Genomic DNA, 13,105 nt, shown 5'->3' with positions numbered 1-13,105 from the left:
GAAAAGGAAGGGGAGGCTGGGTGTGAAACCTCCCAGCAAATTCCTGATGAAGGCCTCTGGGTGTTGTGCAGTACCAGCGGGACCAGCAAAACGCTTTGAGCACGATGGCCTAAGTGGTAACATATGATCTGGATTAGAGTGAGGGCAAACTGAAGGCTGAAGGAAATGAGGTTCCCTTTGAGAGATCATGAGGCTTCAGGTAGGGAATTGTCAATGGCACCATAGGAGATACTCAACAAGTAGTTCTTGAATTAATGAGTAAATGAATTAAAGAATTAATGAATGAACTCACCTGTTCAGAAAGTTTAATATAACCTAAACCATCATCATTCACCCCTAAATAATTCAACTAAATATAAAGAATGGCAACAACAGCCATATATCTTCTTTTTTTTAAGTTTTATTATCTTTTTTAAAAAATTTATTTATTCGTTTTAGAGAGGAGAGGGAGAGACAGAGAGAGAGAGGAGAGACAGAGAGAGATAAGGGGGGGAGGAGCTGGAAGCATCACTCCCATATGTGCCTTGACCAGACAAGCCCAGGATTTCGAACCGGTGACCTCAGCATTTCCAGGTCGACGCTTTATCCACTGCACCACCACAGGTCAGGCTACCACATATCTTCTTTAATCTTCAAAGTAACATATTCTTATTTTTTTAAAGCATTCATATGATTCCCACAATGATAATTAAGAAAAAGAATATAAGTATTCTCCTTAAATTTCTGAATTTCCATAAAAGCTCTGTTGTGCCACACCAAGTTGCAGTCTTTTTCTGCCTTTTTAAAAATGAAATAGAATAGAAAATATCAGAGTAAAATGTATGAGGAAAGTATAGTTTCATGAAATTTCTTGCCTGACCAGGTGGTGGCGCAGTGGATAGAGCGTCGGATTGGGACTCAGAGGACCCAGATTTGAGACCCCAAGGTCGCCAGCTTGAGCGTGGGCATATTGGGTTTGAGCAGGGCTCACCAGCTTGAGCCCAAGGTCGCTGGCTCGAGCAAGGGGTCACTCGGTCTGCTGTAGCCCCCTAGTCAAGGCACATATGAAAAATCAATCAATGAACAACTAAGGAACCTCAACAAAGAATTGTTGTTTCTCATCTTTCTCCCTTCCTGTCTGTCTGTTCCTATCTGTCCCTCTCTCTGACTCTCTCTGTCTCTGCCACAATAAAAAAAGAAAAGAAAATTCTCAGTGTGTGCGTGCGTGCATATGCATGTGTGTGTGTGTGTGTGTGTGTGTGTGTGTAAGAGATCACAACATGAAATTATATTTTGCTGTGACTCAAAGTCAGCATACCCTCTGGTATCTTTCGTTATCCTAACCCCCTGTCTAGCTCCTGTCATAGCTCTTCAAAGCAAGCATTGAACTATTATCTTGCAGTGTATGATGTCTTATGCATATGATTCCTATTTGCTATGGAAGCCTTTCCACAAATGCACACCAAAATTTATTGTTCCTTTTTTTAAAAGTATTTTCTTATAATCAACATACCTTCACTTCTGCCAGAATGCTTGGTTCACTGTGAAGTGCACTCCTCGAGTTCTGGCTAAGCACTGGGCTGCTTTTAAGTTTAAGTGTGTGTGTGGGTGGGGGTGGGGGTTACTCCAGGTAGGACAACCAGGAGGTTCGCTGCTCTTTAAATCAAGATTTTGAAACAGTCAAATCATTGCTATTTGCTAAAATAAAATTTATGTTAACTCCTTTTCTTTTCCTTCTGTCCTCTCTCCCAGCTGCCTGCCTTGTGCTTGGCTGTATGATTTTCCCTGATGGCTGGGATTCAGATGAAGTAAAACGGATGTGTGGAGAAAAGACGGACAAGTACACCCTCGGAGCTTGCTCTGTCCGCTGGGCGTACATCCTGGCGATTATTGGAATTTTGGACGCCCTGATCCTCTCGTTTCTGGCATTTGTGCTTGGTAACCGACAAGACAGCTTGATGGCAGAGGAACTGAAGGCAGAAAACAAAGGTAAGATTGCACTGGGGAACTCTTACCTGGATGCCTAAACACAAAAAATAATGCTCTCCATTCCTTCCATCAAATACCAGTGCTTCTCCCATGGGTTTAATTTGCTGCATCTTTTAATGCTACCTAGTTTTCCGGAGACTCAACTCAAGAAGTTTACACAATTAAAATATCCCATTTTTACATTTACCTTTCCGAGGCTCTCTGAGTCCGTTATTACTTTTTAAATACATTTTTTCCAGCTTTCTTCTCCTCTTCGTCTCTAAGTTAATGGCTATTAATACAACGATTTTGTCTATTTGTCCAAGCATAGAGAGCATCCTATCAGTGGATTCAGCTATTTTCCATGTTGGCATAAATGCCAGAGGAATCTCAGGAAATTATAACTGCCTTTATTAAACTGTTTTCAATCACTTTATTTGAATTCAAGTTCATTCTCACAGAGAAAAGTAGCAATACTGGCTCCAAATAATTCCAGTTAGAGATTTCACTAACTACCTAATTAACTGAATTTTAAATGTGTTATCTGGCTATTAAAAAGCCCTCGGATTTTTCTTCAAAAAGGAAATACCTTCTGAAACACAAAGAAACTAGGGTATAAAATAGGATGTTGACCAATGAATGATACAGAAATATTACAGTAGGCCATTAAGGTAGCAAGTCATTATTCAAGATGAATCTTTTCATTTTCTTTCCAGATTTCTAAACCTATTTCTTGGGATAGAATTTACTGTTTTGTATAGATTTAGATTCATTTTACTGTTTTATCTTGATATTATTTTTAACTTTAATACTTGAAAAATATCAGTACCTTCAACTGAGTGACTCCTTCTTCTAGCTCTTATTCCTAATTGGGAACTAAATCTATTCTTGAATTATGAGATTTAGCTTATTTCAAGTAGTTGCTAACTTCAGAAATTCTTCACTGCTTCAACAAGCCCCATATATAAGCTATAAGCATATATTAGTATCTACATGATGTCTCATGCAATGATAGTGTAGCAAGCTTTATATTTAGACCATCACTGTTGATGCTTATAAACTATGAACTGTAAGGAGAGAAATTGAGAAGTCTGGGAGAACAGCAAGGTTCATCCAAAAACCTTTTACCTCCCTGGTTTATAGACAGAATACATATTAGCTTACTTGGTTTTATCAGAAATAGTCTAAACACAAAAATAATCTTTTCACAGGGAACTAGTACTGATACTTTCTACACATGCCACACTTCTTTGAGTTGCTCTTTCTAAACAAAAAAGATAATCTGAAATCAATTGTTCTGTTTTATAAAGCATGTTACAGATTTAAAATGCTTTTATACACACTCATTATTTTGGTGCCCTCATCTGTTGTCTTTGTGACTTGGACATATTCAGGTCTCTGTCCAGTAACTTCACTTCAAAGTTAATAATAAGGATAGCTTAATATTAGAATACATTACATGTTCCTAAAGAATTAATTAAAGGAAACACCTCTTTGTTTCACAAACTCTTGACTTCTACCACTACCAATGCTATTTATTCTCTGTACAATTCAAAGTTATATTGAGAAACTTTAACTTTCCAGACAATTTTTGGCCACAAATAAGGAGAATAAAATTCAAAAAAGAAAAACAGAAAGATTTTTATTCAGTCATTGGGAATTCTGACTCCTGCCCACATATATAAGTGACAGTTCTGAATTCATGCTTTAGAAAGGAACAGCGAAAGTTATAGAATAACACTCAACAGTTTTCGAAAGGGGTCTTTTCTTCTAGTTGACTCAGTTAAATGTTGATGTCTGATCCTCTCTGTCTGGGTTTTCATTTTAGAAAGCATCATTTCCACTCAGTGATATATTGGAAATGCCTTAGTAAAAGTGTTAATGAGAAAGAAATTTAAGAGGCCAATATAGGCTTAGAGACAGAGTATGATTCTTCTGTGATCATTATCTTCTCTATTTGCATGTGTCACATTTGCATGTATTCATAATTTCTTTCATCTTGTTCAAAAGGACTAAAATCAGTAGCAGTTCATCTGTATCAAATCAGATCCAATACAGTAGCAGAGAGTATCAGGCCATATTGATAAAACATTTCAGTTGTACCACATTTTTATGTCACAAACTGGAATCTCTTTATCTGGACCACTGAGAAGGTATCAACAGCTCTACTCCACAGACAGTTCTGATGCTCACACAACAGGGTCTGTATAAAATGAGACCAGGATCCTAAGCCTTGTGGATAATCAAACCTGCATGTTTCTTTGAAATGGTACAAGATTTACAGATGCTATGCAAAGTAGTGTTTATCATTTGGTATTATTTAAACACTTGTTCAGTGTTGAAACTTCCAAAGTTAAATTGTTTGAGGGAAGACCAGTGATTTTGTATGTTTGTGTATGAACATAGTTACACTAAACAGTGGTTTAATGGCTTTCAAGTGCCTGCAATAACCAAACTAAATACCATTAATGATCTATATATTGTAAGAGAGGAAATAGCTGACAAGATAAGAATAATTTGTAATTATGAAATTTATTTTTAAATGGGTACATTTACAATTTGCATGAGTATATAACTTTTCACTTATTAAAACACTCCTTTTCACTATTCATTTCTTTTCTGATAAAACTACCAAGATCTTCCTTGGTAGTCAAAGCTGTTTTGGGGTTCCAGGGAAATGCAATGAGACAGAGGCAAACCTAGCTCAGAAAATTTTAGAAGAATTTAGTAACCCCATCATGCCATCCGGTATCATAGAGCTCTCATGGAAGCAGATAATGCCATATCTCAAGCCTGACTCCAAAGAGTAAAACATTTGTACATTGCTATTTACATTTTATCACTATACATACTTTAATATCTTTTATAGTCTAGTTTTATGGTCTGTTGATCATCCTAACAACCTACATTCCATAATAACTAATAGGAGCATTATAGAAAGAATAAACCTGCAAATACAGCATATGTCCCCAATTTGAAGAAGTTTGTCTTAAGCAGTCTTATGTCTTAAGTCAGGGGTAGTCAACCTTTTTATACCTACTGCCCACTTTTGTATCTCTGTTAGTAATAAAATTTTTTAACTGCCCACCAGTTCCACAATAATGGTGATTTATAAAGTAGGGAAGTAACTTTACTTTATAAAATTTATAAAGCAGAGTTAAAGCAAGTTAAAGCATATAATAATAATTACTTACCAAGTATTTTATGTCAGATTTTTGCTAAGTTTGGCAGAATAAATCTTTATAAAACAACTTACTATAGTTAAATCTATCTTTTTATTTATACTTTGGTTGCTCTGCTACTGCCCACCATGAAAGCTGGAACGCCCACTAGGGGCGGTAGGGACCAGGTTGACTACCACTGCCTTAAGTGGTCTCATGATCATATATTCTTTTTGTGCTTTTTTGTAATTAATCTAGCAACATGCTTTCCCCATTTATCTGGAAAAGCCACAAATGGGTTCTGGTTTCCCATGTGTCATTACAAGAATATTACTTAGACCCATGAGTCCTCCCCAACAATCACCCCAATGGACAAAACAAGAATTACTTATGTGAATTCTAGACTATATTAAAGAAGGGAAGAGAACTCAATTCTACTTGAACTATATTTCAATCATGAAATGAAAGGGAATATAGGATATTGGTGAGCCATAAATTAACCCATCACAAAGGTGCCATTCAAAGGGAAGACTAGGTGGAGGTACACAGTGAATGACATCACCTGAACAGACCACTGCCTCTTAAGATCAATGTCCAGTGAATTCGCCCCAATCTCCTTTCATTGTCTCCCTTCAACACTTCCCACAACACTTCTTAAACTCCCCCTCTCCCAGGAGCTGCAATGTATTATAAATTGTGAAATGGCAAAATTGGAATAAATGTTTTAATGTACATACAACAAACAGAAGGCAAGAACTCTGATGATGCAAGTGCTGTTTTAGAAGGAACTTTTCTGTAAGAGATAAAGTTAATAATCAGTGATCCTCCTACAAAATCCCAGAATATTTTCTCATTTTAAAAAGCCCCACTGAACAACAAAGAGAAGTGAAAACTCTTTAAATGTCCAACTAACTTTCCACAGAAGTTGGCACGTGCGAGGAGACTCAGCTGCCTTCTCTGATTTGGGGAGCCAGCCTGCAGGCTGTGTGACGCCCTGGCTCTGGGACGCTGGCAGACAGGCAGGTGCTCGCTCTTCTTTGGGAGTCGGCAGCATGATTTCTAAATGAGCTGAGACGGTAGGCATTTAACCCTGATATGCTGCTTAATTGCATATTTTAACACACTGAACTGTGAAGTCAATTTAATTATGTAAAATTAAAGTTTCATCCAGATGATAAGGTTTTAAAATGAAAGCTTCTTTTTCAATTCTTTCAGTTAGTTGTAAAAGGGTAAATAATTACATTTTCCATAGCTTCTCTGCCAGAAATATCTTTTACCTTGTCAGACACCATTCATAAAGAGGTCTGTCTCTGTATTTGTGTACATGGTCTTTGGAATTGCTTATTGGATAATTGGGTCCTCTCATGAGCAGTTTTAAAGTCACTTTGACTTCTAGTACTTACACTGCAAATGAGAAAACATGATTTTCCATCAAGCGGTGACTCTCACTGCCGTTTATTTATTAAATGGCTTAAACTCTTCATAATGCTATCATAAAGGGAGTTAGAATAAATTTATTTTACTTAACTAATTAGAAAGGCTTTGGAATTTTGATTTCAGGTGCCATGCCTGGCCCTGGCCGCTAGTGGGCAGCAGCGTGGGGTGGGCCTGCATCGTGGGGTGGCCCAGTGAGCGCATGGCCCAGAGCCAGTGCTCCCGGGCATGACCTGGGAGGCTGCATCCACATCTTCATAGTGCCACAATTAAGCTTCTTCATCTGTAAAATGCAGGCTTGTCTAAATGGCATCTGAGGTTTCTCTCAGCAATAAAATATTCCAATTCTGGGAATACCTTCAAAGGTGTGCTTTGAAAATGTTCCAAGGGCGTAAGAGCTCCTGCCCTCAGAGCCATGAACACACTAAAGGCTTTTCCAGGGACTTGTTAGCAATTCATGGGTGACTGGGGAAGGGAAAGATAAAGTTTCCCCCCCAGCCATGCATCTACCCACTAAGCATGTTGTCACAGGCCAATCCATTACACCAGGAGTAAAATGAGTCAAGCTGAGAAACTCTGGCCCACGGCAGAGGAGCCTCCTTGCCTCATTAGGTCCTCACACTATGTGGTGTCCATGTGGATACCTTGACAGTGTACAGAGCTCCAGATCAGCAATAAAAACTTTGTTTATGATCTCAACTCCAGCACGTTAGTGACGTGACTTCGAGCAAGTCCCTCGGCATCTCAGAGCCTCGCCTCACCACCTTTAAAATGGGAAAAATAATAATGCCCAGTTGTACCTTTTCCATAGGGTTGGGAAGCAATTTGTAATGAATATGTATATAGGCTTTACTTACTATTAATCATTTTTCAATATAATATTTATTTGATCATTGCAATAATCCTGTGAGTTATTATTCTAGTTTTTTTGAGGTTCATAAAAGTTAAATATTTGGTCTAAATGTTCATTGCTCATAAAAAATGGATCCAGGCCTCAAACACAAAACTTTTACTTGAAATTTCAAATTATTTTTATTACACAACATGGTGTAATAGTCAGTTCTTAATAGATGCTGATTTTATTGGTTCCAACTTGACCAACAGCCCTATAGCAAGTGAAGGGTTTTGTCTTCCTTTCCATTGGTAGCTTATAAATAATATTATTTAGTCAATAGTGTAATACACTCAAGAATGGTGAATAGCCTATAAAACTGATCCTCTTACTTGACTGTGTAATTTTATAAAAACCTAGTAAAATCTAGAGAACAGACTGGTGGTTGCCACGAGCTTGGGGCAGGGTGGGACCAGGGAATGGCCGAAGGTGGTCAAAAGGTACAAACTTCCAGTTATGAAATAAATAGTTAATAATACTGTATTGTATGCTTGAAAATTGATGAGAGAGTAGATTTTACAAGTTCTCTTCATAAGAAAAAGAAAGTGTAACACGTGAAGTGATAGATATCAACTAGACTTATTGTGGTGATCATTTTGCAACATATACAAACATCAAGTAATTATATTGTATACCTGAAACTAAAATAATGTTATATGTCAATATATCTCAATAAAACTAAGAACAACAACAACAAAAAGCTAGTGAGATAAGATCAGAAAGATCAGGCAAAAGTATCTTCAAGTGCTTTGAATGAAAACTTTATTAAGGCAATAGTGATCTGTCTGTTTCCCAATGGGGTTTGTGTTGAACAAAGTCCTTGAGGTCATCAGAGCATTTCAGAATGTGTCTCTAAGGTACTGAATATATCCTGGCATTTTATCAGAAGGGCTCAAATTAATCTAAGATGTGGAGCAGACCCTAGAGGTCCTCACAGATGTGTTTTATGTACTTGCTGCTGCTAACTACTCTCCTCCCACTCTTTCATAAACTCACTCCGTTCAGGTTTCTACCCCCAGCATTTTATAGACGCTATCTTGTGAAAATCACCCCCAATCTCATAATGCTAAATTTCATTATTGATTTCAATTCTTAGATTGTATCAGCAGCCTTTTAGAGCTGAGTATTGGAGGAGCCATCTTGAAACCCTTTCTTTCGTTGACCTCTGTGGTTGACCTTACCTAGATTTCCTTCTGTGTCTCTGGGGCTCTTTATGCTCTGTCTCCTTTGCTGAGTCCTCCCTCTTTATACTCTTCCTGTCTCCACTCACTTTCTACGTTACCTCATCTGGTGCCACAGCTTTAAATAACATCAATATCCTAATGACTCCCAAATTTAATCCACTTCCAAACTTGCCAATGAACTCAAATACCTACTTGATACCCTTTTTTTAGTATCTAATTAACATCTCAAATTTAACATTTCCCAAACCAAGCTCCTGAGATTTCCCATAAAGCCCCTTCCTCCTTTAGTCTTCTCCAAGTCAGTTAGTAGCATGGAGAACTGCTTAGGCCAAACCTTGAATCATTCTGGGCTCTTTTCTTTCTCTCACAACTCACAATTAACCCATTCAGAACTCTTGTGAGTTCTACCTTCAGAGTATATTGAGTCTTCCCACTTCTGACCCCCATCATTACTGTCATCATTGTCAGATACTTGTACATGGTTTCACCCATTCCATCATTACACCCTTTCGCTCTGATCTCAGCAGAGTAGCCAGCATTATCTTAAGGTAAATTAGATCATGCCATTCTTCAGAAGGATCACCAAAGTCCTTTACCACCATCTGCAAGACCAGACAGATCTGCCTCCATGTTTGCCATGCTGATGTCTCCTCAGATGTTCCTCCGCTCCAGTCATACCGACTCTAAGGTTGTTTCTCAAATGTACCAGGAACAGTCCTGTCGCAGGGCCTTTGCGTTTGCTCTTCCCTCTGCCCAAAATGTTCTCCTTTATCTCCTTCAGGTTTTAACCAAATGTCACCTTCTCAATAAGGTGTTCTCTGGCCAATGTCTCCTAAATTTCACATATATATAAATGTATCTAACCAATGATATATTATATTTTACCTCTTTTTCTTGTTGTTGTTGTCTGTCTTCCCCCAGAAAAGCTGCAAAAGGGCAGAGATTTTTGCCTCATTTGTTTACTACTCCCTAGAAGAGTGATTATCAACCGTTTTCATCTCATGGCACACATAAACTAATTACAAAAATTCTGCACCACACTAAAAAACTGTATTACAGTTTCTGCCAATCTGACAAAAAACAGGTATAATTTCGATTCATTTACCTCAGATGGCTATTGTTGTACTGGCTGTTGTCATGTTTTTATTTGGCAATCTAAAAGAAAAGAGGTCAGTGCTCCTGACTAAATTGTCAGGTACTGCATGTTTTATTTTATTTTATTTTATTTTTTTATTATTTTTTTTTTTTGTATTTTTCTGAAGCTGGAAACGGGGAGAGACAGTCAGACAGACTCCCACATGCGCCCGACTGGGATCCACCCGGCACGCCCACCAGGGGCGACGCTCTGCCCACCAGGGGGCGATGCTCTGCCCCTCTGGGGCGTCGCTCTGCCCCGACCAGAGCCACTCTAGTGCCTGGGGCAGAGGCCAGCGCCTGGGCCATCTTTGCTCCAGTGGAGCCTCTGCTGCGGGAGGGGAAGAGAGAGACAGAGAGGAAGGAGGGGGGGTGGAGAAGCAAATGGGCGCTTCTCCTGTGTGCCCTGGCCGGGAATCAAACCTGGGTCCCCCGCGCGCCAGGCCGACACTCTACCGCTGAGCCAACCGGCCAGGGCCTGCATGTTTTAAAAATTCTTGTGGTGGCCCTGGCCGGTTGGCTCAGCGGTAGAGCGTCGGCCTAGCGTGCGGAGGACCCGGGTTTGATTCCCGGCCAGGGCACACAGGAGAAGCGCCCATTTGCTTCTCCACCCCTCCGCTGCGCTTTCCTCTCTGTCTCTCTCTTCCCCTCCCGCAGCCAAGGCTCCATTGGAGCAAAGATGGCCCGGGCGCTGGGGATGGCTCTGTGGCCTCTGCCTCAGGCGCTAGAGTGGCTCTGGTCGCAACATAGCGATGCCCAGGATGGGCAGAGCATCGCCCCCTGGTGGGCAGAGCATCGCCCCTGGTGGGCGTGCCGGGTGGATCCCGGTCGGGCGCATGCGGGAGTCTGTCTGACTGTCTCTCCCTGTTTCCAGCTTCAGAAAAATGGAAAAAAAAAAAAAAATTCTTGTGGCACACCAGTTGAAAATCAGTGGCCTAATGTCTGGCATATGTAGGTTCTCAATAATTATGTGTTGAATGAGTGAATTATTGAATGAATGAGACTATTCTAATCTCTGTCTCATGAGATCATTCCGTTGTTGCATAAATCTTAATCTTAGAAAGTTCTTGTTTCCTTTAAGTTGAAATGTGCCTGCTTGTAATGTCCACCTATTGCTACTCCCTCTTCTACCTAAACTATTAAACTATTGACTTCTTTAGAAATAATTATTGTGTCTGTAATGGTTAAAGTTACATATTTACCAAGCGACATAGTTTCTAAGTCTTGCTGGATGTCTGGAAATACCTCTGTTGTTAGTATTGTTTACTACCCAAGGGACCAGGGAAGAAGGTCAGTCCTGGTCAGGAAGAGGCAGAAGGAGAGGGAATGCAAAGGTATGTTGGAAGGAAGAGAACTTCACAGCAGTTGCTGATGAATGTGTTGCTGGAGATTATCTCTTTCAATTGACCCTCCAGACCTAAACTTACTTGGAGGACATTTGAACTTCTAAAATTGACTCCAGTTCATTCAACAAATACAAGTTGAGATCATGAATGCACCATGGTGCAGTGAAAAGAAAAGCTCTCTCTTTAATCTATATCCAACCTCAAATGATACCCTCAAAGTTGGTACTTTCCTCTCAGCCTTCTCCATCTCATGAACTTAAAGTCAGATGTGTTTTAAGAATCTGAGAACAAAGTGCTGACTTTGAGTGGCTGTCACATGCCCTATTATTCACTCAACTTCAATATCCAAAATAATTTTGACATTTTAATGATCTTTTCCATCTCTGAGGACTAATCTTTTTCAGTCCCTGAGAAAAAATCTCCGGTAAATGTCAAACCAGCTAAAAGAAAGGAAGGAGGATGAATAAAAAATAATAATAAGAGAGAACCAAGATGGCAGCAGAATAGGCAGACACAGGACTCCCAGCTCACACCACCAAACTGGATTACAAATTAATTTAGGAACAATCAACATGGAAAACCAACTTTGGATTAAAAGAACAGGTCTCAAAAACCAAGGAGCAAAGAAGAAGCCACACCAAGCCTGGTAGGGAGCTCCAAGCCATGGTGGGGGAGCTACCCTGCTTCCAGGAATAAAGGTGGGATGAGGCTGAGAGCCCAGAAGGGTTCTCATTAAAAGAAGAAGAGCAGAAAATATCGCTCACAGCCATGTGCCTAGAGACCTGGGAATGAGGTGTGCTAAGAGAGCTGGCTTGTCTTCCAAAAGGAAAGTGGGGAGAGAGAGACAGATGGTCAGGGGCAGAGGAATGCATGGGATGACCTGAGAAGCTGACTCATCCAGTGCGGAGGTGGCTATAGCTGGGGGAGGGGTTGATCCTGCAACACAGCAAAAGTCTAAAGTGGTTCCAGGTGACCCACCTCCAGAAAGCTCTCCAGCTCCAACCAGAGCAACAAGACACAGCTTAAAACAGGAAGTGGGGAGAAGGGGCAGTAACTCAGGTTTCCACGGAGATCTGAGATACACCTCTCCCTACTGAAAGGGAGAAAGCACCCCAACCCCAGAGAGAAGCTGGCAGATCAGGCCTTCAGAGTCTCAGGTTACACCCACCACATTCCTAAATACAGTTTCAAATAAGCCGCCTGCTGAGATCAGTAAACAAGATTACCACCTAGTTAAGAAAACTGAGAAAACAAACAAATCAAGACTTCAAAGCAGCTCTACTAGGTAAGGAGATCACAGCTGGAAGAAGCCCACAAGTTATACAGAATAATGGGTAGGAAGAGAAGCATAAGTCATATGCTTCAACAAGATAAATCCTCTAATAAAGTCTTGGATGAATCAGAAGTAATCAAATTACTAGATGCAGAGTATGAAATAATTATTTTTAGGATACTTAAATACCTCAAAGCTACAATGGATGGACTTAATGAACACTTCAATAAAGAAATTGAAAGCATCAAAAAGAACACAGAAATCATAAAGAAGAACCAGACAGAAATGACATACACAATATCAGAAATAAAGACTACACTGTAAGGAATTAAAAGCAAGCTGGAGGAAGCAAAGGATTGACTCAGCAACCTAGAGGACAAGATAAGTGAAAGCATGGAAGCGAAGCAGCAAAAAGAAAAGAGACTGGAAAAAAAATCTGAGGAAACTCTAAGAGAGCTCTGTGACAATCTAAAGAGAAACAAAACCTGCATCATAGGGTATTCTGAAGAAGAAGAGAAAGAACAAGGTATAGAGACCTTGTTCAATCAAATCATAGTGAAAACTTCCCCAAATTGATGCAGAAAAAAGTCACACAAGTGCAAAAGCACAGAGAATTCCATTATGAGAAACCAAAAAAAATCTACATCAAGATACATCATAATTAAAATACCAAAGCTAAGAGATAAAGAGAAAATATTAAAAGCTGCTAGAGAAAAAAAGGCTATCACCTACAA

At 39.6% G+C, this 13,105-nt stretch overlaps 1 protein-coding gene across 2 annotated transcripts in view; it reads left to right on the top strand.

Moving 5' to 3' along the window:
• The window catches only part of LHFPL3 (LHFPL tetraspan subfamily member 3), a 733,304-nt gene that overhangs the window by 508,482 nt on the left and 211,717 nt on the right, over window positions 1-13,105 (top strand). For both annotated transcript variants that reach the window (XM_066354170.1, XM_066354171.1), the window contains exon 2: window positions 1,732-1,968. In XM_066354170.1, coding sequence (XP_066210267.1) covers window positions 1,732-1,968 — 237 coding nt within the window. The remainder of the gene's footprint in view (window positions 1-1,731; window positions 1,969-13,105) is intronic.

The sequence above is a fragment of the Saccopteryx leptura genome, chromosome 12 (assembly GCF_036850995.1).
Source record: "Saccopteryx leptura isolate mSacLep1 chromosome 12, mSacLep1_pri_phased_curated, whole genome shotgun sequence".
Taxonomy (NCBI): domain Eukaryota; kingdom Metazoa; phylum Chordata; class Mammalia; order Chiroptera; family Emballonuridae; genus Saccopteryx; species Saccopteryx leptura.
Note: the sequence above shows the minus strand (reverse complement) of the source record. Positions and strands in the feature narration are given on the sequence as shown.